This window comes from Carassius gibelio, chromosome A4 (assembly GCF_023724105.1).
Source record: "Carassius gibelio isolate Cgi1373 ecotype wild population from Czech Republic chromosome A4, carGib1.2-hapl.c, whole genome shotgun sequence".
Taxonomy (NCBI): domain Eukaryota; kingdom Metazoa; phylum Chordata; class Actinopteri; order Cypriniformes; family Cyprinidae; genus Carassius; species Carassius gibelio.
Genome location: NC_068374.1, coordinates 23106360 through 23132651, shown reverse-complemented (window position 1 = coordinate 23132651; position 26292 = coordinate 23106360). Strand labels below are relative to the sequence as shown.

General features: G+C 38.1%; 1 protein-coding gene across 1 annotated transcript in view; it reads right to left on the bottom strand.

Moving 5' to 3' along the window:
- Positions 1 to 23190, bottom strand: part of LOC127973461 (PRKC apoptosis WT1 regulator protein) — a 56340-nt gene extending 33150 nt beyond the window's left edge. Inside the window, exon 1 of the mRNA XM_052577370.1 lies at positions 22421 to 23190. Within this exon, the coding sequence (XP_052433330.1) occupies positions 22421 to 22903 (483 nt within the window). The 5' untranslated portion in view covers positions 22904 to 23190. The remainder of the gene's footprint in view (positions 1 to 22420) is intronic.
- Positions 23191 to 26292: the final 3102 nt, after the last annotated feature.

Genomic DNA, 26292 nt, shown 5'->3' with positions numbered 1-26292 from the left:
AAATAACTACCCAGCAAAATATTGTCTGATTACTAACTAATGTTGTTGACATATTTTTTCAGAAGTACTATTTATTTCTTTGAGTGCACTTTTTTGATGTGGTGCTTATGGTCATGTCTCTTGGACAACGCTCAAGTCTGTAGGTGCACAGTACTGCCATTGTTGAGACCCTGTTACTGTGATTGACAGGCCAAGCTAAAACAAAGCCTTCTTGCACATCCAGCTCACCGTTTCCCCTTTCATTTCCTCTGTACTTCAAGAATCTGAAGAATAACAGAAGCTGAGAATCCAGGAACATACAGCAGAAAGAAAACAAAGAGCTTTCAATCCAAGAGGCCAGATTAGCTCCTTAAACTCAAAGAGATGTTTATTTATTTAAGAAGCGACCCAAAGTCTCAAATTCCTTCAAGCTAGCTAATGTAAGGAGAACAGAGCAGAACTCAGTCCCACTTTAAGATTTGATGGATTACAGGCCCAAGGGCAGCCCATCCTGAGGGTTTGCTTTAGCTCTTCATGTGATTGTCATGGACTAATTGGCAGAGAGGAGTAGAAGAGACTACAAAAATGTATCCCGTTTCATCCACCAGCCACCAGACATGATAGTTTGCTGGAGAGATTACATCTGTGTCAACTACTTGCTGGGACGATGGTGGGCTGAGGAGAGCAGCCAAACTGCGTAGTCTGCGACCACTCTGCCGATGAAAACACATTAGCACTGCAGACATCAGACCGTGGCGGTGGGACTGGGGGAACGCCAGTGTGAGCGTTTGTGTTTTGGGGTTTTTTAGGCCTGTTATTGCAGAACCGCTGGCAAGTCGCTCCCAAACAGTCTGTACGGCTATGAAACGTCACTGACCTCTCATGAAGCTCTAAACTGAAGCGCAGAAATCCACCCTAAGACCTCAGAGGGACACAATATACAGACATTTTATCTCTGGATAATTCTGAACCACCAAGCAAAAAGCATTCTGTAGTTATACCCAAACACCCACTGACAACACAAAGCAAAGAGGATATTTTCGTTTTCTTGTACACTGTGGATGTGTCCTACTTTCTCAGGGCAACAGTTTTGAAAATTGAAGATGTCAATTTGACATGATTTTTCTGCATTAGGTGCATCCCTGCCACAAGCTAGTCCAAAAACTGGTTGGCACAAAACCAGTACCGTTGAGAAAACAGACACACTGCGCAACATAAGTATCTGTATAGATAGAGACTACCTTCTTGAGGGCAACTGAACCACATTAATCAAAAAAAGACTTTTAACCTGAGGTGCAAATTAAACAAACATAAAACAGATTTGACTAGTGACTTTCTACTAGTACTCCAGTGCTTGTTACTTGTGTATAATAAGTGGCCTTGGTATAATACTGTAGTTTAGTTGCAAATCAAAACCAACACAAAAGAATGATTCAGAAGGCTGTTTCAAGGCAGCTGGGTCATCGGCGGACCCTACATGGTAGCCCACTGAGAGTTGTAATGAGCCACAGGGTATAAGAACCTCTAAGAGATCAAATGATAAGTGGCAAATCAAGAGACAGAGTGCGCTTTGATTTACGCCATGCAACCTCTCTTCATTAACTAAATAAATGTGTAAGACAGGATTCAATACAAGCGGCAGTTGATCAGGTAGCCAAGAAACCCATTATATTTAAAAGGGAAACTGATGTAAAAAGCTGTTCAAAACTGGTTAATCTCTTCGGCTTGTTAGAGAATAACAGTGTCTAATTAAATTCACATTACTCTGCAGATATTAAAAGCTATTTGATGGCTTTAAACCTATTTGCTTACAGAGAGAGGATTCAGAAAGACAGAATCGCCTTGAAACACATTGCTCCCAGATCAAAGCTTTAAACGCTTCCTTCGCTCATCCTGTGAGGTTTGCATGTGCGCGCAGACATATAAATAGTAGGAGCGGAGCACATAAAGATGCCTAATTAATAACAGAATCCCAAATCGTTTCAGTGACAAAGTAAATTGGACGCCCGTCTTTATTGAAATCATCAGTCACTGGCTCGTGGATGAGTGCCACAGTTTTTCTCTTTAAAAAAAAAACAAACAATTGCAAATCACCAGACGTCCAAATCCTGTTTAAACTCGTACAATGTCTTCAAATTACAACATTACAGACTTCAAATCCAATACATTTTATATCTGGTGATAAGAAAAAACATAAGTATTAAACTATTAATTCCGAGGAATTACAACAATGAAAACTTTTGAAACCAGATGCGTGATGTCTTGAGAAACATAAGTACGATGTCTGCCGTGATACGGCTCTGACAAAACCAGTCTGTGCGTCACCACCACCTATCCAATGGGGAGGCGGCAGAAGTGGAGGATGATGGGTAAACACAGTGTGGGGTGAAGGGAGGAGACAGTGATCTTGCAGCAAGGCTGTTGACACCACAAACGTTTATGAAGATTGCGTAACTTTCTTTCACTGGTTTGGCAGCTTGAATTCTGCTGGGAGAGTGATGCGACTCTCTGAGCATATGTTTGGACGTGAATCAAAGAGACAATACTCCGACATGAGGTGCTTTAGTAAGGCATGAAAAACCCTTGATGTGCACAAAGGTGAATTTCTTTTAATTAAGACTGTGGAGATTTCGAAAATGCTTCAATCTGGCACTACGAGCGTGGTCTGAACACAAGAGACAACAACAAATAAGTTTGTCGGTACCACCAAGGTTCGTTGTTCCATTCGTCTTTTTGATACAGCTTTTCTCTTTTCGTCTAGAAGAATCAAGATTAGACTGAACGATTTCTCAAAGAAAGAGCCCAAAACAAATTTATTTTCCTCCAAACCAGAGAAAGCTAATCGATGTGCAGAATGTAAGCCTTCAAATTCATTCTGCATGACTGCAATTCTGTTCTATTGTGTGATCCTCCTTTTCATCCACCAAAAGAAGAAGAAGAAAAAAAAACTCCAAAACCTGTTTTGCGCAATTAAATGGCCACTTGTAGCCTCAGGTCAAACATGGCCTCAAAAAAAACTGAAAGAATTACTGAATTACTCCATCCTCCAACTCGTTGCAGTAAACAAACCAAAAAAAATGCTAGATGACTAAAGTAGCATTTGTTCTGTGTGTCCTTGGTGATCACTTTGACTTGTTTATCGTGAAGTTTTAAAGTGATGCCATTTCAAAAACATTCTACAAAATACACTGCCTAAACCACATTTAACAGAAATTTAGTTCTGTTTGCCAAGATGTTTCCTAATGCTCACTCTTGGGAACTGGTAAAATCTACAATTCTAGTTCAATTTGAATTCGCCTTTAGCTTTTAACTGGTCTCACTCTGTGCTACAGATACGAATGACCCCTCAAATCAGTTGACGTATTGAAGAGAGGTGTGCCTTTCATTTTTAAACAACTGGACTTAGATCAATGTTCACCTGTCAGATGATAAAACAAGAAAAAATTAAATCCCACATCTTAGATTGAGAGGATCAATATATTTAAAAATAGAGATATAATTTTTGTCAATATCACACATCCCCTCCACATAGCAATGCTATATATCAAAAATATAACAGAAACTGTGCAAATCATAACGTTATTGACTTTTCAATCTCATCTATGTAATATACATTTAGGAGAAAAATCCATTATTGCAGCTCATTCTTCGGATCAAGTACATGTCAAACCAGTCATTCGTCTCCTTCTAAAAGGACATAAATAACTGAAACTGCTACACTAGCAAACACATAATCACCAGAGACAACTGCTAAAGGAATCCACTGTCATCTTTCAGAGCTTGCAATTCCAAATGTCAATCAAAAATATCATCAATATTCATTAAATTCTTTCAGCAGAAGACAAAGACTATTGAGATCGGTCTACATTTTTTTCTTAAAAGGACAGCACAGAAGACAATGACTTTAATAAGCACTCGAACAAGGGTTTTGTCCAACTAAAGGCAAAAAAAAAATGTGTGTTTGGAAGATAAGTGACAAACGAACAGAAAAACAGAGAGTGTTTTCTCCTCTGTTGTCTGTATTAAAATTAGATGTCCATAAACACTTTTACAGTGGAAGCCTATCCTCTTTTGGGTATATGCGGTGCATAATCTTTGTGACAGACAGATTACTTGGAATGGCTTTGGAATGGCTTTGTTCCGGCTAAGGAATGGCTTTGTTTTATTTTTTATAAAATATTCTTTTGTAATAAGGAATGGTTGACATTAAAATCAATAATTTATGTGTTAAATAATCAGCTAATATACAGCAAAACACAAGATTCCAATCATAATGGAGAGGTTGCATTTTGTTTACAATATTTTTAATATATTTTGGTACAGCAAGTATTTGTATTTCCTTTTAATAAATTCAGCCTCCTGTATTTTTTATGCATTTAGGCTATATTTAGTGTATTTAGAAAAAGATGTTAAGATAGTAAACATACCCCAAATGAATTATTTTACCATTTAATATAACATTACGCTTTTTTTTTTTTACTTTGAATATTTACTTTTACACCACCAACAACAGCAGCAGCATGTAGTGGACATTTAAATGTTTGGTATCAGCAGGTTTTAAAATGCAGGTTTTCTATTTTATTATATTTTAAATTGTAAAGTATTCTTGCGATAGCAGCAGCCATTGCGCCAGTCTTCAGTGTCACATGATCCTTCAGAAATCACTCTAATATGCTGATTCGATGTTCAAGAAACATGCATGTGTGTGTGTGGAAAGTTTATGTTGAATAGGATGAAATTCAGTATGAAAAACACCTATTGTTTGGCTTGGATCACAGAGTGACAGATGTACTGAGATTAAAGAATTGCACGTTATCCCTATCTTCGTGTGACTCTGTATTTGTGTTAAACACTGCCAGAGCAGAACCACATTTTCCACACAAACCCTCGCTCTCTACAAACAGACAAACAGCCTAAACACTCCGGCTCAGGTTAGAGCCCATCGCTTTAGACCGAGAGAAAGAGAGAATTAGACATCAGTGATTAATGCATCCCACAGCATGAAAGAAGGTACAGACAGTAAGAAGTCCTAAGACCTTACAATAACAAGCCAAACATGCCTACAACACATACAGATCATGCAAACACCATGGCGTTCATCATAACTTCACCTTCTAATACACATACAACTACACATTCACTGTTTTTGTTCAAATCACACAAGAACATTTACAAAGGCGTTCAGCTGACGTCAGTCCTCATTTGCATATAAATGAGGGAGTGGAATGCTGATGTCTATCTACAGACTGGCAGTGACCTATTAGAGCCGACTGGAGAGATTTCCACATAAACCCATCAGACCTGCTGAAAGAGGGCTTTCTTTGTAAATTAGCAAAGTAGCTGTACTAGCTGATTGGTGATACTTATCAATGAATGTACTTTCCTTTACCGGTAAATGTTTTCTATTGTACTTGATTGATTTATTAACTTATTTACTGTTTTTAAATTAATGCGTTATTTTATGTATTCATATTTTTGTGTCTGTGTGTGTTTTCCACATTGTCCAGATTAAGTTTTGTGTAGATGTTCTTTAATGTTCTCCTGATTTTTTCTTCTTCTTTTTTTTTATTAATAAAAACAATTAATATTAATTAGGCCATTTTGATGTTGCTAGGTAATTTCTCCTGATTGCCATAGTAGAACTGGTCTTCCTATATATTCAGCTGTACATGTACCACCCCGACACTGGCTTCAATAAATAATATTAGCATCAATATGCAATAAAAATGCCAGAGTAAAAAATGCTTTTGGGCCAAGTAATGTTTGTTTTTCCATGAGAAATCCACCACTGTGATTGGCCCATTGCCCCTTAGGCTACGAGAACCCAGCTTTCTGAAACCGTTACCCTGGTGGAGCTACTGCAGGATGGCTGTTGGCATTCCCACGTCCGCAGCCTGCCGCCCGGATAGAGCTCATCCAGAATAATGGCTTGAGAAGCCCTACCTTAGGGAGTTAGACCTCCATTTAGAGGTTAGGGGAATATTCTGACAGTTCTGAAGGAGATGTTCTGCTCCAGAGGACATGGATGAAAGCATAAAAATTTGGGATCCGGTGGGTTTGGCAGAGCTGCTTCTGGGTCAGCTGTGACTAAGCTATTAATAAATGGAGTTTAACACTGAATGGAGAAAATCAGACGAGGACCAGGTATGTGGGGTAGCCAAAAGCTAGGACACTGTACTTTTATGACTCATTACAATCTTACATAAAGATTGCTATGACTACAACATAATTTAGCTTACATCAAAAAATGTCTGTTCGAACAAGGAAAGTCACCCAAAAATGAAAATTCTGTCATCAATTACTCATCCTCATGTCATTCAAATACCTGTACAACTAATATCAAAATATCTTCTTTTATGTTCCACAGATGAAAGAAAGTAATACAGGTTTAAAGGGAAATGAGAGTAAATTATAGCACGCGTTTCATTTTTTTTCATTTCTTTTTAATAGCATAAAACTATTTATTGTCCGCTGGTTCATTTCTGAAAATGGCCCTAATGAGCACTTGAGCATATGAACTGGAGCAAAAGGAAACACTATTCCACAAAGCACACTGTATCACATTACGCTGCCACTCAACAAATTACAGGTGAACGATAACAACATTACCGTTTAATGAGAACGCAATCAGGGTATTTTTGTCATAGCTGCACTTGAGAGAACATGAGAAAGGAGAAAGTAGGCAGACAGACTGGGTTAAAGTTTTATTGAAAGGGGTCGCTCATCAAGATCCTGGAAACGTGTTCGTCAGATTATCATGACTGAGGCAATGTATGCAGACAGCTGAATTAATTAAGACCAGAGTGCTAAGTGTTAACAAACACCATGAACGCAGGATACCTGCACGCTCCCAAAATATAAAGCATTTATATTTATACAGCCATGACCTTGTATATGTGAAGGTAGCTGAAGTCTTATAGCATGCAGGAAATCAAATCTAGATTAAAAAGAAAAGTAAAATGTGTGGTATTTAAATTGGTAAATGGTATTTAAAGAGTCTGTGGAAGGATGTGGGCCAAAGAGCCGACCTCATATATATATTATATACAGTGTTGGGAAAGTTACTCAAAAGTAATCCACTACAAATTACTAATTACTTCTTTAAAATTGTAATTTAATTACATTACTGATTACTGCATTTAAAAAGTAATCAGATTACTAATTTCTTTACTTTCACAGTTACTTTCAAATTTACTTTACTTTTCAAGTTATCAAAACTAGAAAATACACTACAAGGAGAAACTCAATTCTTTCATTTTTTCACAAAAATTTAATTATTGAATAATGACTGAATATCTACAAAACTTGCAAAATACAAATAAAAATAGGGTGTGTTTTCTGCATTCAGTCTCTGTGAATATCTTCCTGAAACAAGTCACTAAAGTGAATGAAAATGACATGAGAAATACAGTATATCTAAAGACAGCTTGAAGCGTTATTAAATGAAGTCACGTCAAAAACAAACATTCTCTGTTAAAATAATCTGTATGAAACCAACACGAGGTATAGTCTTTCCCATCTGAGCTCTCCTAATTCAGTTTGTGCACATTCAAGTTCATCTCGGCTACTTTAAGTTTTTTGGAAGAAGACACTCAGAGGAATAAGCCTTGAATTGTGACGCTGACACGGCTTAATGCAGCAGATGATCTCTTTCTAATGAGTCATTTCTTTTTACTTATATTTGTGTTACTGTTACATAAACTTGTGCACATTCACTTGTTGAAATTTTGCCAAACTATAATTCCAGACTAAAATATGTAGAGTGCAGTAGTTTTATATATGATTTATATGAAATTGAAATACAACCTTTCATTGCCAATGTTGTAGGACTCGTCTGCATTTTAGCTCACATTGTCCAGTGATTTATTAAAGGGTATACTGACGCGCAAAACATGATTTTTACTTCATAATTTTTAACGCCAAATTTGTAACTTAAGTAACTTAATTTTATTTGCATAAGTAACTGTAATCAAATTACATTAACGACTTATAGTCAGGTGCGACTAATTTATCAAAATTAATTTGACATGAATCAAGAGATTCAAGAGAAAACATTACAGTCTCCAGCCACGAGAGGGCGCTCTATACTGCTCAGTGCTCCTGTAGTCTACACTGACGACATAGAGTGTCCTCTCGCGGCTGTAGACGGTAATGTTTTCTCTTGGTTCTTGGTTCTAAATAAATGCAGCTTATAGTCCAGTGCGACTTATGTTTCTTTTCCTCATCATGACGTATTTTTGGACTGATGCGACTTATACTCAGGTGCGACTAATAAAATGTAACTCATTACTTCACTACATTACCAAGAGAAGCTACTGTGTAAGGCATTATACCCAACTCTGATTATATATGTATATATAAATAATATTCAAGAGGCACTAAAAATACTTTTATCGTGTGTAACAGTGTAGTCACTCTAAAACATGCAGTGTATAGATTTATTTGATGATCACACGAAAGTGTTCGTTCCTCGTCTCTAGATATGGCTGGAGTTCAATCAATATAAATCCATGGGATTTTTTTCATCCATTTTATCCTCTACTTCCAGATTAGAATCTTATTGCTTAGAAAAGTTATAATACTTCTCTCTTCAATGAGCTATTTGATTTCTCATCCAGGTCTGCTGCACCACAGGTGAAAGATAAACAACACATAAGAGTTTAAAATTTAGTGTTAGGGGTTTCTTCAAATCCCTAATGTTAAGTATGAGCAATAAACATCATCATACTTGTCTAGGCAAATGCCACTAATTAAGAAAACACAATGCTTACAACCCATTTGGAAAGTATTTCTTTAAACTCTCCGCAGGGAGTGGTGGCTTCTTTACCAGGAACACAAAATTAAAATGTAACTCCAGTGTAATGTTAGCTTGCTTTGAGACATTCATGTTTCCACTTCGCCAACTCATGCAGAACACATGCACAGACATGCTACGAAACTGAAAATTAAGGGCAACTTCCAACATGCAGCTCGATGCTTAAACAGTAATTTCAAAAGAGAGAAAGTAGGAGGGAGTGAGAGGGCATCAACATAGATGGAAGAACATCAGAGAGAGTGTATAAGCAATGGAAAGAGCCACTGGCAGTTGGGTGTGATGGGAACTGAACTTTGCCCCAGGCATAAAGCAGACTCATCATTATCCAAAGATTTTTTACTAGCTTTCATTACTCAGCGCTAAGAGGACAGGCTGGGTATGATTTTTCACAGATAGAGACGGTGTTTCTTTTAGTGACAGCAAGTCACAGTAGACATCATTTTTAAAGGAAAAAAAACGACTCTGTGAAGGACAGAAGTCCCATATGTCATGCTGTCCTTAGGCTGAACGTCATCTCTAAAAGGCCTGATTTTGAGATATTTTGGTAGATTTTTTTTTTTTAAATGAAAAAAAAAAATCAACAAATATCTGACATTTTCAAAGTGTCATCTAACTAAAAATGTGTAGCATGCCAAACAAAACACCACATATTTTCAACTTTTTGTCAAATGAATGACTGACCCAGGTACAAAATTGTACAATGTATTTTCAATTGACTGAAATCATTGAGACAATTTGAGTCAGGCTAATGACTTTCTTTTGGTCCACCTGAAATCGAACTTTTAAATGATTCAGTTTAATAACATTTTCTACTACAGTATTAAAGCAGCCAGGGGTTCAAGTCCTGTGGTTAACTAGTTAAACCTGGCGTAAGATCCTGGTGCAACTTGCATAAAGAGAGTGACCTCTGTAAGTGTTTTTCCTCAAAAAAAAAAAAAAATAAATAAAGAAATTCCAGCATGTGGCAAAGATATTGTGCTACACTCAAAGCTCTAATTTTGAAGGTTTACCTTGCTGAAAAGGATGATAAGACATTATTCAAACATAATGTAGTGAAAATCCCCTTCACTTCTGTCAGTATGGCTAGCACCAATGTACAGAAAAAGAAGTCAGACAATACACCTGCATACCAGGCAAGGCAAAGAGCATTCCATGTGCATTCTCAGATTCAGGCCGGCATTAATCAGCGGTTTGGGTTGAGATCGTTGGAGCATGCTTGGCCCTCGGTGTATGGAGCCCATTGTGTTTCAACATTAACAGACACAGAAGTATGAGTCACCTTCAAATCGTGTCTGGGTATTACCTACCTCATCCAATCAGAATGCTGGGAGAGGTGAAGCCCAAGCACTCCTCGACCTCATTGGTAACGCTTGAAGGGGCATGAAGGAGTCTACGTGTGGTCTCATGCTTGGGATTTCAGAAGTTAATCCAAAATAAAAATAAAAAACACTTTTTAATATGCGTCTAACAAAAACACAGCTGGTCTTCCTTTGGTTGATGTGGGTAATTAGCGCCCACTAGTTATGTTACTGTTAAGCACATACTCCCTAGCTATCATTGGCCACCAACTTCTAAGAGCTTACCAAAACCCGAAAGAAGATGACAGAAAACAGTCAAAACATATGATTATGAGTGAATCACATGCAAGGCACGTAATTATCATCCAGTCAGATTGTTAGCAATAGCCAGAAAAATGCTAAAACAAAGGTATTAGCCAAATCCTTGATACGACATTAGCCGCTGCTATTATAATAAACCGAGACTGGTAATGTAAATAGGCCAAAGTCGTTTCTCCAGTAATAAAATATCTTGTTTTTCCATTAGCAGATGTAAACTAAGGACAGTAACTTTATTAGCGGAAGTATAACGGGTAATCTGGCTAGCATCTGACACTGAAGTAAATGGGGAGAGTGAAATGTAATATTATTGCTGTTGTCTGTCACATATCCGGAGTCTGGTGCTTTAGCTGTAATTGGCTCTGTCCCAGTTGAGGGGATAAATGTTTAGATCGGTCATTCTCTGTCCTCCTCTCTCATTTAGACAAAACCCACATAGTCAGACTGTGTTTACTAGACAGTGCACTTTATTTCTCCGTTCCAAATGAATTGCCAACTGCATACAGGCAGCTGTCTTCAAAGGCAGCACTCTGACTATCATGAAACCGTGTAACTGATGAATTTCAAACACTTTACACTTTACAGTGACACTTTACAGACATTGTGACTTAATAGTAGAGTCTACTGCAAAGATAAAAGGGTTAAACTATCTACAAAAATGATTTAAAAATGTAAAAATACATGGCACATACACAAATACTGATTTGAAGAAAAGTTTCAGTACTGAACTTAAATGAACATCTTTCACTGACTTTGTCACAGTGCAACATGGGATTGCATTCTCCTTCATATAGAGAGATTTTCTGAAGGTTATGTGAGGAATAGAGTTTACGATTTCATAATGTAATGGAAGTAGCAACATATCTTTTGTTTCCCATTGGGGGTGAAACAAGAGCAGTGATACAGACTTTGAAAACCTAAGAAAAATAAAATAGGGCATTTAGGATGAGCATGAGCAGGCAATAATAAACGGTTTGTCTGAATGTCAAATAAGTCCAAACTCCAACCACAGAATCAACAGAGAGAGGGCGAAGATGGGGAGAAAAATGAAAAGCTCAAAGAAGAATGCAGAAGGAAGCTTCGAGAATCAATACGGACATGATGAAAATTCTAGATGAATATCCCGTGAAAATTAGGCTGTGTGATGGTAATGCATCATTTAGGGCCTGACTCTCACTGAAGAAAGGACAGAAAGGGCCAGGTTACAGAATATTTGACAAAAAATAAATGAGCTTGGGAAACCAATCAACTGTGAATAAAGGCTGGCAACTTTAAACAACTGAAGGTGTATTATTCAAGATGAAGATCAGACAAAGATCAATAGGTTTAAACCAAAGTTTATAGGGAGGTTTGAGTTACAGTAGGGAAGGAGATTAAAGGGTAACTAAACCCCTGGTTAGAGCCTGACTCCACCCACTGGCAATATTTGAAAGATGCTGAAAAGTGGGCAGATCACAGCGGAGATAGGGGGGACGAACCTAGAGAGGGGCTGAGCGAGTGCGGCGTGAACCTGAGACCTGCAGTGACGGATTGATTGACAGCTGCTGTCAAAGTCGCTAAAACGGAGAGTGACTGTAGTGACGCAAGTAGCTTTGCAACAGAGCAATCATTTGAAGTAGAGGAATTTTCTCCCCCACCTTCACCTGAAGTGGAGGATGTCGAGGTATCTGTTCAAATCAATTCGGGCCGCTGGCTCAAACTGAGGTCCTAACCCATTTCCACCTCCATTGCGTTGGAGAAGCAATCCCGCGTAAAACGCAGTTTGCACACTCCAGCTCTAGGACGGGAACTCGCAGTCTTCCAGGCCAAGTGCATGCAACCACTGGCGCCTAAATTTAAGTCTGCTGGAAAACTATGCAGTCCAGCAGTGCTGTCGCATCCAGCAACACTACACCTATGTACTATCCTGACCACTGTACTAAATACAGATAAATCTACGCCAACTTGAAGCTATCCTAACTGATGCAATGCTATGCTACTAACTGTGCTTCTAACAATACTACCGTTACACTAACAACTATGCTAATTAACTACATAGGCTACATAAAATAAAAAAAAATCTAAATAACTATATAATTGCTATGCTAAATAGATGCTATAATAGTCTATCCTGGTCGTTTTCAACACTCGCAATTCTAACTCCTGACTCACTACAGTGATTTTGACGGAACAAGATAGTTTTATACTGCCAAGGGCGTGGTAGCTCGTAACCAAGGGGGCGTGGTGAGATGGAAAGTGCTTACGTCACCTGCCACCGCAAACATCCAATAGGAAAAATCAACTGCAGTAGCCACCGTTCAACCTGAAGAGGGCAGCACTCTGACTTTTTTACACCATATATTGTAGAATTAAAACACTTCACTCAAATGTCAAAAAAGTTACTTGAATCAATGAACAGCACTAATAAAGCCCCATTCTTATAGATCATTAACTAATAAAAGTTGGTTTAGGGTTAAGTTACTCTTTAAATGGGAAGAAAAAGGGGAATTCCTAAATCTTAATGTCAATTCATTACTAGGAGGAGGAAACAAAATGTTACAACAGCTACCCATCTGGAATATCAACCCTGTCTATCATCAGAGCAAAATGCCAATCAAAGGTATATCTGACCCGGTGAACCCAATGCTAGCTCATTTGAATAAACAGAGACAACAGGTCTTAAATTAACAAGAATTGTCATTATAGTTTAAAAGACAGAGAGAAAGAGAGAGAGAGAGAGAGAGAGAGAGAGAGAGAGAGAGAGAGAGAGAGAGAGAGAGAAACTCATAAAATATCCTTACCCTCAGACTGAACCTAAAGCCTGAAATAACTACTTTGATGAAAATGCAATAACAATTGGCTTTTGTTGGCATTCAGTTCCAGGGACTGTCATCAATTTGCAGCCGGCTATTATACAAGTTTTTAGTGAAATACCCTGAGTGAACCCCATCAGCTAAAGTTTGGGCGAGTGCATAGAGTCTGGGTCCATAGAAAGCAGGATTAGGTTGTTCACATCGATTACTACCGCTCAATGGAGCAGGAAGTGCAAGTGGGCAGCTGCATCATTCACAAACGACCCCATATGACTTGTAATTGGGTTTAGATAGGAATAAACTCAAGAGTCAACATCATAAACCATTCACCACCCATTATACTTCCTCAATACGACAAATTTCAGAGAGAGAGAGAGAAAAAATGCAGGTCATTGAGAATTATTTAGTACATGAAAAAGAGAAGTCACAGCAGAATTCCACAAGGTGGTTATCATTTAAGGGGCACTGATGTAGTTCACCAAAACAACTCTTTAGGAGGTGGAGCAATTTTGTAATCTTTTAAAAGCATGAACTTAAATTTATTTGTCGTTGGAATAACGTGCATTCATGAATAAAATAAAAATAAAAAAGATAATAGTGACTTTAATATTGTCCAAGAGAAGGCCTAACAGAAATGTATGTCTTGTATGTCTAGGGTAGGACTTCATCGATATGACAATAAACAGTGCTCTGCTCTGGGCGTGTGAACAATATAAACATTCCTGCACCTGATGATATGATTGTTTGGTTGATAACATTTGCTAAAGCAACATAGTTAATCTGCAGCAGAAATGAAATGACTGATATTTCAGGCAATGACGTAGAACTGCCACATCATCCTAAACTCGTCCCCTGCTACAAAAGCAAACCAGTGGTTGGGAACAATGACTCTGCTCCTGTTTGCAATCTTTGGAGCCTTTTCTGACTCATGCTTATGGAAGGCCTGAAGATTAGCAGGTGTTGACTAGGGAGCTGACCCCCCCTAACCTCTCACGTCACTTCTGGTCTAGAGGTTAACAGGCATTGCCCAAACAAAAGCACGAAAGACAAGACCTTGTGGCCATCAAGGTAAAAGGCATATCTAAGCATTTGCCCAATCACATGGTGAAGGCTGATAAAGGAAAAGACCACAAGGATAGAAACTTACACAACTGAAGGACAATTCAAATGAATGGGTTGAGAAATAGCAAAGCAAGCAGAATTTTAAGAGAACATTGATGATGTCCTTATGTCTAATTGTAAATGTCTGCACGATAGTTTCCTTATAGAGAAAAGGTATTTATGAGTGGAAAAGAGAGATAATTTTGATTTCTGAGTTTTATGTCGGCCGGACTATAAACTCTGAACATGCTGGAGATATGCTCTAATGACGGTCAAGATAAATTAGTTTTTTACCGTGACATCTACATTGCTTTCTCTTGTTGTTACGGTCATGAATTTTCCTGAATATAAATAACCATTTGATATATTGTACATATTGTCTACACCAAAAAAAGCATTTATTTTCCCCAAATGTAGGAATCGACAGCATGCTGACTGGCTCGCTAGATAGTGAGATGAATGTATAAATAGTGTGGGTAATGTTTATATGGTTGCCATTTAATTGGACGCTACATTTGATTCAAAATTCATTCGATAATGACTAAATATCTTCCATATATTTTGGTTTTAATAAGATTTGCCCAAAAAATAGGCATGAATGAACTTCCTGTCATCCTCTGATAACTATTCTTTTCAACAACAAAGCATCTGACTGCAACAAACTTATAATTATGACATAAGTGGGAATTAGGACATTTCTGATAGCACATGAAGGCAGCATGAGAATGGGGCAGTGATGTGAGAAGGTCAACCTAACGGATAGGACTACTTCAAAAATTCATGCAAAAATTAATTCCAAGAAAACTAGAGGTACGTCCTTCCCTAGATAACCCTGTGGTAACATAACTGTTCTTTTAGATCATTCTTGATCAAGCTCTCTTGTCCAAGGGCTTTTGGTAGCACATTTTCATTTGATGCTCTGAGTTACATTCCAAAGCATCTCTGCTCTGGTTTTGTCTTTTGATGTGTCCACAGAAACTCTTCCTCAAAGCAGGTCCCTGGGGATTGTATTTGGCTTCCTCGAACACTGAGCTACGTGGAACGGAAGTAGTTGTGGACCTTAGAAATGATTCACATTCTTTAAGGCCTTTGGTGAAACAAATCATAACAGTCAAGACACAAATGCGACTTTAATGAAGGAAAGTCAACTTAAATCTTTAATCAAGCAATGCATACAGTGATAAAAGGTCATGTTTCTACATTCTTTAAGGCTGTTACTCTGTAATGTGACTCAAAACAAGGAGAAGATGACAAAAGGTGTGTTTTATTTCAATGCCCCACTGGCATATGGTATCATAGCTTGGTAACTATGCAAACATTTGTTTGAGATCAAAGTCTGAGGTGTAACCATGGAGATGTGGCACAAGGCGGCATACCGGAGAATTTATAACTATGATGACAAAGTATTGGGTGAACTGACAGAAATATGGAAGCAATTTGGAGCTGTGATTGTCTTTGTAAAACTTGCCACCACTGAGCTACAAAGTTGTATGGAAGTTGACAAGGAATTGCTAAGCTACTGCTAAGGTGTTGTGAGTGGATTTTAGTGTGCTGCTATGCAGTTGGTAGTTTTTTTAGGGGTGTTTCTAGGGCATTACTAAGTAGTTGCCAGGGTTTTGTGAGTGGTTGTTTAAGTCCACATCAAAAGAGTCAACATCAAAGTCTCTATGATAGTCTGCTCTCAATGCAAGTACTTTCAATGTACTTCACTTTCACTCGTTTCATCATACAGCAGCCAAAAGCCAGATTATTTAGAAAGTAATTGCACTGATAATCAGTTTGATTTTCTTTTTATACTCTCAAAACTTAACACACATTAACAACACATTACCAATGAACAGTCAACAGGAATATTTACTTATATTAACTTTTTTTTTTTGCATAAAAGACATTCATGTGTTACAGAAATGGCTGAAACATATCATTGTACACTTAATTAACATTATTTAAATGTTTTCGTAGTAGTTGTGGTATAATTATTTTGTCATCATTCCATCACTGAGCCAGAAGTAATAACTCAAAATTGGTTCTGCAGAAAGTTAAAATTAAAAGTATTGGTCATAAAAACAAACACGTTTGTAAATAATCATCACTCTTAAAAGCACACCTTCCTCAACATTACTCATTGGACTTAAGGATTGGATTTATGTCCAAACTAGATGAACTAGACTAGATACTAGAGTTACATAAATAATACATATACTCATGAGGTTAATGGTTTGACATTATTGCATCAATACTAAAAACAATTGTGGAGATAGGAACTACTATAATAAGTAATAAGTGTAATAGTATCTTGTATCAGGTGAAACTTATTTGAGATCCTGAAATACCAACCTATCACACACCACCTTTACACCACATGACAGAAAGAGAAAACCGACGCGATGAGAGATGGAGGGGGAAAAAGATCAAAGGATGACAGTAAGAAAAGACAAATAGAAAGCAAAAAGCGAGCTGGATTGTCTTGTTGTGCAATGGAGAATGGAAGCAGACAGGCTAATGCCTAATCACGCAGAGTGGCCTGGTTTTACCACGGACTCATACCAAGCGCCCTGCTGAAAGGAATGTTCTCAAACAACTACGGGCCAAATCCACGCCATTTTATAATCATCGTTTCTGCTCGCACACAACCAAAGCTAACAGGCAGCCGTGTAAATAATCGCTGTGTGACAAAGCACTCGTCGATATCATTAAAAACACGCTGGCATCTCTCTCCAAGAGTTCTGCACTCGTTTGAAGAATACACATTAGATAAATTGTTTTGCACACTGGTCAATGTGTTTGTTGAATACGGTATGATAAAAGGAAAGTGTTCAGTTACTGTACACTATAAACCTAACTAGTTTTTCAGTCGCCTGACAGTAGCTCTTCTATTTTTTCAAAAACGTTTGTTTAGTGTGATACATTTCTATGTCACTTCTTTTTTAAGGGTACACCTTAATCAAAGGCACCCTATATCCTCTCACATATGTATCACTGGCAGCTTCATTTGATAAAAAAAAAATAGGAATCAATTCTGGTTCTGTTTAGTTGTATTTAGTGTAAACTGATCTGCAAAAAATTAACCTGAGATCCCTCGATTTTTATACTTACATTTTTGTCATTATATATTTACATAACAACAAAAGTACACTAACAATTGCTAAAACTTAATGTTTTTGAAGGAAGCACACCAAGGATGTTTTTTATTTAATTTTTATCAAATACAGTAAAAACTAATATAAAATATTATAACAATTTAAAATATACTGTGTGTGTGCACCATAAAGCACAATAAATAGATTCCAACTAGGCGACATGAAAAGGTTTGAACATGAAAATGCAGACACAATTAACCATAAATCACAAGGAAATGTGTGTGTTGGCGAAATACAGAGTTAGTCTCTTCTATCCACAATGAGTCTCTATATCAAGTGCAATGCTGCGGAAAAAGAAACCAAGCAACCACTAAAATGTAACGTCTCTCCTCTGCTGTTTTGCTCAGTTATCACAAAAAAACAAACAAAAAAAGATTATTAAAATACCTTTTATTGTTAACTGGTTTATATTGTCACATCTGGTTAAAACATTAAAAAGCTAGCTTGACCATAGTCTAATTTTCATTTAATTATAGAATGAGTTGCATGGGAAGCTTCCCCAACACATGGTGGCCTATCTCAGTAGAGGTTGTAAAACTTATTCGTTCCTCTTTTGAACCCTGCCCACCGATACTAAAGGCTTCAACTACTGAACTAAGAAGCACCCGCTCTTGAACACAGAAAAATATACTTTATATGAGCAACAGGTCATATAGTTCATTCTCTATGTGATGGCTGGAGCACATTATTAAGAGACGACTCAATCTGCAGCAATGCGCCACTGACGCTGACAAAGCACCGAGATATTTCTCAAGCAAACAAAAAGAGCAAGTCTAAACACACAAGCCTGGAAAAGGGCTATTTATAGAGTTCATACCTACACCCTGTCTACACCAATGAGGAAGAGTGATGAACGCACAACCGTGACAATCAAACGGCTAGCTAATTCATGTGCACACAACGTGACCATTCTTGTCCTAAGAGACAAACCCAAACGCAAAAGGTGGCGCTATCATCATATATGCATCATTACGACGGAAATAACTGGCTCGCAAAGAAAATGGCAAAACATGTCATGAACCATAAACAAGGAAGAGCATAAATTCTCAACTCAAAGTAAGTCCGTCTGCGTCATTCTGGAGAAGACAGGACAGCTAGGTAAGATGGAGCGAAATGTAATCTGAGGAGAAGGGTGACCGCTCAGAGGGCCAGTACAGGGAGTCTTGGTCTCACTGCATTCCAGCTCTCCGATTACGTGTGCTGATTTGATCCGACAGTTAAATGGACGTAGTACATTGTGCTTTGACTTCCGAGTGGTACATTAACAAGGCTTGACATCCAAGAAACCTCCCGAGCCTCGTAGCGGGACCCGGAGTATAAAGCGAGACTCTACCCGTTTTATCAAGACTTGATGCTCATAATCTCCGCTTAATGGCATTACACTTCTGGAGGAGAGCATGAAGGCAGAGTAGCCTCTAAGTGGTAACAAATAAATGCAGGAATTTCCCTTATTGAAATGATTACTAAAAATAGTCCACTACTCTTGGTGTATAGCCTGGAATGTTCTAAAAACAAAAAGGAGAAAGCATTTATAGCTGGCTGTTTACCTTGCTTACCCATGATTCAATCTCAGAGGTATTTGTAGCGTTTGATGTGACCTTGTTTGGAAAAAAAATGGTGACTGCACAACATGCCGTCCCATGCTTGTTTAGGCGGCAAAGTCTCATTCCAGGCAGTACACTGCTGCCAACAATCATGGCAAACGTACAAAGTCATAAAACTGCTAAATTTTATTTTTATGTTTGACGTGATACGACTGCAGTTAACCAAGGTGCAATGTTTTATTTTTGACATTTAGCAACAGGTCACCTACCGCTAACAATAAGTTGATCAACAACCGCAGGTTTAAAACACAGCAGTCCACAAGATTTACGTAAAGAAGGCCCTCGTGCTTTTATAGAACTATTTGACTTCCTCTAGTCGTTATATGCCTGTATGAAGGCCTTGTTTGGTTAACCAGACCCTACCGTTCACTGAAAGCAGAAGATAAGGAAATGTTAAGGACTGTTTTGATTCACATGCTTCCAATTCCAAACATTTGCCAGTTAGTCCAGCTTTCCTGTCCAAATGTCACAAATGTACAGCAAATTCCCAATGGCTTCAAAATGTAAAGAGTACGGTATGATCTCTTTCAGCATTGCAGTATGTCAGCGTAGTCAAGCTTTAGATTGCCAAACTCCCTCTCGGAGATTGAAAAACGACCTGGCTCATTGCCGCTAGCAACTCCTTCAGCAAGAAACAATCATAAATATTTATTCCTCAAGGTTGCGAATTCCATCCAAATGGCACCCAATATAAAACAATCGCCCTGCTGATGGACAGCCATATTCTGGTTCATCTCCCGTTCTCCTGTGCTAACACCAACTCAAGGTTTTCACACTACATAAAGTTGAGAATGCCGTTTATTCTGGATTTTGGAATTTGAAATGGAAAACCGCCAAGCAGACCGGACATGGAGGCTTTTATCTCCAAACGCGTCGTGAGGAGTTTGAGACTCGGCCAGACGTCAAACAATAGCATTCGCGTTTATTAGAGCAGCACTGATCCAAACATTCTGAAATTAAAACAAACTTCTCACTCACCCTAGCTAAACATAACGCAGCAAGGGAACATTTATCAAATGTTCTGGCTGGTGATGTGAACTTTCAGATCTGAAATACTAAGCAAACAAGTTATGGATTAAAGTTACAGTGGGACATATACATATACAAAAGGCTGAGGCTGAGGTGTTTGCAATGGATTGCACACTTGCAAAGTCAGCAGCAATTCATTACTGACTAATTACTCTGAGCCGTTTGGGGCAGGCTTTATAGACATTATCAGCTCCAATCACAACAACAGCGGGAAACAAAGTTTAGCTTTAGAGACGAGAGCTGGGAGGCTCCACAATTGTCCAATAACTCACAGCGAGCTGCTAAATGCGGTGGAACAATGAGCCCTATAAATTTGAAGCCACGGCAGGAAGTACAGCCTACGGAAAGTCCAAATGTCTGGTTTACTGCATATCTTTTCTTGAAAAGCAGCTCGAAGAAGGATAGTAAGTGCATTTCCACAAAACCAAGCAGACATTGGACCTGTTTGACATGTCCAAGACATGCAAGACATATGGTTGGACACCAAATCAGGCATTAATGATAATTTCAAGTAATGGGAGACTGGCTAAATGTGTTTAGACAGCAGGTCATGGCCATTAACTGCCTTCACACTTTCACACTCACTTCAACCCTAAACAGAATAAAAATAAATTGTCCAAATGATAAATGAACCAGCCCCACATTTGCATTCTTGCAGTAACAGCCCCAGAGAGACCATGGGGCAATAGTGTGTATACTTGCACACTTATCTCTCATAGACCCCCTAACATTAAGTCTTGGCCTGCGCCCACTTCCCAAACTACTTTCCCTTGGCACAGCGCAAGAGGCTAATGACGGGATGTCTTCAGCCAAAGCAGACATACTGGTCAGCCTCCAACAGCAGCTATCCGCGGGTCAGTGGAGCTGGTTGGTACGCAGACATTCACAGCTCCAGTATGTACGCCAGTGGCATGCTGCGTTAACAAGCCTCCCTTTGCTCATGCGGGGAATGTAGCGGGTTGAAAGGGCGAGAGGTAGCAGTGGTCACCAGGTGAAATTTATGAGTCAAGTTGGCATGTTTTGGAGGCCATTTTTTTTATGATCAGCAGATGAAGTGTCTTAAACTAGAGGAACAGCTGTACCATGTTCTCCATCATCTACATCACATGATATGGAATGCTATTCTGCAAACCACAGTCATTATAAATCATGAAACCGAGAAAATACGTATAACATTATCTCAATCTGTTCCTGATCAAACTCAGTGCCTTTTAGTCTTGATTTATGTGAGAGTTGTTGGGAGAAGAACATGCTTTGAACAGATATTTCACATACATTACATGAGGAGTGAATTGACGGGACTGACATTTAACGATGGATTTCAGATTACAGCTTTTTCTACTTAAGTTTCACAACTTGGCTGAAGTTGAATCTATGCAAGCCATTGTGGTGGCAAAAATGCCAGTTTGCACAAATGGACCAACAGATCACTTACAAAAGAGGTGCTATGAAAAATGGCATTTCCACCTTTTTCTGTACAATGGCAAACAAATGTGTCCACATGCCTGTAAGTAAATATGTTTGCAACTCCAGGGCAGTAGAAACGGGATGACAGATAGTTAAATTCCCCAAGTACCAAAGTTTTACTGTGTTTTAAATAATTTTTTGGAAACTAGCATGATGGTGATACCACAGTATGCCTTGAAATACATGGAAATACATGGAACACGAACAGTCAGTTCTTCAGTGTCATGATATGCATCAAAGTATCGATACGAAATAACCATTACAATGATTTTATAGACACAGCACCACTGTAATACCATGTTTTTATACTTCATTTACAAAACCTGGTTAAAATTTAGTTACAACTCGGTATGTGGTCCAACAGATCACTTACGCAAAAGTAACACTTAATAACTATGTTTGATATGGTGCCATCGTTGAGCTTATTTGGAAACTAGCATGGGGTAATACCATGGTATTTTTTTTTTATTACATGTAAATGCATGGCATAGTAATATGGCAATCTTTCAGTATTGTGGTATATGTCAAAGTAGCATGGCCAAGTTTCCATTATCATGGCTTTTTAAAACTACTATTAAAGACTCATGGTATTGACATCTTTATTTGTACAATGGCCAATGTTTGTCTATTTTACTTGCTATTGTAATGCCATGTTTTTATACTTAATATACAACGTTTAGTCAAGTTTTGCCAAAATAAAAGGCCACCCAATAGATCCTTAAAATTTAAACTTTTTATGTACAATGGTGATGCATTGGAAAACCATGTAAATGTATCGTTTATGACTATTGTAATTCTAAATATCATCTGAGACCATAGAACTCCTGCTGCTACCCGGATGAGACGGTTAACTTTAAAACAAGTGAACTCGACTCACCTCACTGGACGGTATGCTGACAACACCTGTTGACCTCCTCTTCTCTCTTAACTTCCTTTTCTCTATCTGTCCTTTGCCCTTTCTGGCGCTGGGTCCCGAGCTTTTCTTGTCTTTGCACTTGCTGTGTGTGGGACTCTCCTTATCACTGTCCTCCACACCAGCGGGGCTCGAGCTCTCCCCCTGCGGCACTCCGCTCACTTTCTCCGGCGTCTTCTTCAGGTTTTCCCCGAGCTGCTCGGGTTTCTTCGGCTCGTCGTCCGGTCGCTTCAGAGTGGACAAAGAGGGAGACCGGGCCACCGGATAGGAGGACGTAGAAGAGACGCAGTTAACGTTAACCGAGCTGCCGTTGTTGTTTAACTCCGTGTTTCTCCCTGTGGCGGCGGCGATATCTCCAAGCATCTTTGCTCTCATCTTTTCGCGCTTTGCTTTCCATTCCTCCAGAAAGTCTGTCCCGCTGTTAGATTTAAATCCTCCTGTTGCCATGCTTTCCTTTTAAGATCGACTCGTGCGACTTTGTAAACACAGACAGTAACAGTTCGACTGTATTTGGTTCAGATCCGCCACATTCCTCAGAAGTGTTTGAAGATTGTTTTAAAACAACCACCAAGTCTGCTTTTAAAGTTGACCGAAACTATCATGGAGTCGCTTTAAAAGACTAAAAGAAACTGTCGAGTAAACTGCCGCCTCGAAAGATAGTATCCGGTGAAGCTCACCTGCTCCGCGCGCGAACTTTCGTCAGGAGTTCAGGTGAACTGATCCGGTGGAATGAACTGGATTAGTTACAGGCGCTCTCGAGCGCCGAGTCCTGCCCCCAGTTTCCGAGCAGTTACGAAAACCAACGGAAATAGCCGAGAGGAAGGTGATAGGGAGTTGATGTTACAATTTTCTCATTTAGCAATCATTTTCACCTTTTTTAAATTTAATTAATAATTAAATATTAAATATAAACACATCTATTAGTATTTTCTTAGTTTACCCCTGTTTACACTGTTAGTTTATATTATTTCACTTTAGTTTTAATTTGTTTTGCAGTAATAATGATACAATATTTTTATATATTATTTGCGCTATCATTTAACATTGCACAGTTTGTTGCTGGTTATGCTGGAAGAGATAGATAGATAGATAGATAGATAGATAGATAGATAGATAGATAGATAGATAGATAGATGAAAGTGACATGACATTCAGCCAAGTATGGTGACCCATACTCAGAATTTGTGCTCTGCATTTAACCCATCCGAAGTGTGCACACACACAGAGCAGTGAACACACACCCGGAGCAGTGAGTGACAGATAGATAGATAGATAGATAGATAGATAGATAGATAGATAGATAGATAGATAGATAGATGTCTCCACAGGACATATTTAAATGAACTCAAAAAACCAAAGGAAGAATTAGTTTTTAAATCCCACAGAACCATATTCTGAAATAATATTACAAGAATCAGTGGCTACTAGCAACAAACATTGGGTCTATAAATAGCCTGTGATGTACCCGCTGAGGTCCCGTGAATGCATTTTTAGAATGTTTCAGTGGGATTTGAGGAAACGTACTCATTGCACAAACACCCATCTATCACTCGCTGCTTTGGCTCGTTCTCCAGCACAAACTTTACTTCCCTTTTAAGTCGATTCCTCTTAGCATAGCAATAATGCATTTTTCTAAAGGAGCAGATAAGTGGAGAGTCACTCCCACTTTAAGAATTAAATTTAGTTTGCTTTCTTATCAGTCAAGGTCTTTTCTCAAAAGCTGTCTGATATGTTTGCTTCACCGGAGTGATTCCCTCACTCTCAATATGTGCTACCTAAAAGAGTTGGGAGATACTGAATGTACTGATAATGTGTTTGAACCGATTCATTCTTTTATGGATCCCACAGTGAATGCAAAATACTTTTCAAACAGGTATTTGTAAAATAAAATACCTAGAGAACAAGCATATTTGAAAACCTTTAACCCACCTATGCCGTTGTTTTAAACTAGAAGTGAGGACTAGAGTGACAGATGTTTTCTGTGTGTCATCTGATGGGCTTCACATTTCAATTCAGAACTGAAAATCACACAGGATTAATATGACAGTCAAAAGTTACATGCATACAGAAATATGCTGTCACTTACAGTGATTTATTTCCTTTATTCCTTATTTAATATTAACTCTGGCAAACGTGACTTCATGTAGTTGAGCTCTGCTGCATTAAAGTTACTTATACCTATAATGATATATATTATACACACACACAGCAGCATCAAGAAAATAAATGTACACTTAAGTCACATTTAAAATAAATGAATGGCATTGCATTAGATACATATGCACAATAAACAAAGTAATAAATAATATATAATAATGCAAATATATAATTAACTAATTAAATTATAATTAGTTCATTAAAAAATCATTTAAACACATTTTTGTGATTCTTTTAAAATAACACAGTGTTTGTGGTCTCAAAAATATATATTTAAATGGAATATTTGTACATTTAAATAATTTGTCTCATCACAGAACCATTTAAGTGAAAAAATGGGATAAAAATGTCAACTCCGTTTATTAACTGTCAGCTTTTTTATTGTTCATCTTGTTCACCCAAACATCTCAGATGCTCCTCTACTGTCAGCATGTTTCCTGGTTGAATGGAGGCACGGGAATGATTTCAAAATGACCACATGCTAAAAAGTACCAGTTGTCATTTATTCACCAAATGTCCAGCATGAATTATTAAGACACAAAAGCTGTACAACTAAGAAAGTCTATTCCAGATGCTTTTGATTCGGTTCTCGATGTTCCAGTTATGCTCTTCTGATATTAGTCATGAACTGAAACGATCAAACCGCACAATAACAGTAATCTTGCACAACACATAACTTATCCAGTCTTGTTTGTACTGTACAGTGGCATGTTTTCATCTTCACATGCTTGTTTTTGAAGGAAGACCTGATGTAAAGAACTTTGCAGTGCAGCTGAAATAGATTCAAAGATTTTTTTGTGGCAACAAAGTTGTCAAATTAGATAACTTTATACAGGAAATGTAAATATATTTGACACAAAGCTCATATTAACATGCACATTGTTTATATCTTGTAACTTTACCATTGAAACAGTATTTTGATTTTCACAGACTGGCCCCAGTTACTTCTTTTGTAACCGCTCGAGTAAAATATTGTGTTTTATTTCAATTTTTTTTATCAACAAGTGTTGTCGGCTGAGTTTAACCTATGTATCTATCCTGGAATTTCGTCTCAAAGAAATATTCATTCATGCTGTTGATTACCACAGGGAAATAAGGCCACAAGTGAAAGGCATTCTGATTGTTTTTAGCACTGATATGAATTCTTCTGTACAAAATGTCATTCTGAAATGTAAAATTGTCTAAACTGTTCTTTTCGGCAGATTAACTTCTCTTTATTATCTTGTTCTGAGTGGATTTTCTCCACTTTTTTTGGTACCCTTAGAAAGTTAAACAACATCTAGCAGCCATGACAGGAGTTTAAAACCGGACATAACATTGTTCAGACAGTGTTAGTAAGTGATTCAGATTAAATTAACACACAATTTTTAAGCACAGTGGCGACACTTTCAGTGGAGTTTGTATCTTATCCCGTTGAGTGTCTTGCCCCATAGACCTCCATTGTAAGTGCATTACTGTAAACACGATTCTGAGGGATGAGACGAAATTACAATTTCTGTTGTAATTGACAGCGTGCCACGGTTCCAGGAGAACAAGAGATGAGCCTCGACTCTGGAGGCCAATCTCTGGGTCTGCGCCAGATATTCAGCTGCAGCCCAATGGCCTGGAATTGGAGGTTCCTGATGTCTGTCAGGACACCGCAGACAATTGAGTTTGAGCCGGCTAGATGAGTAGAAATG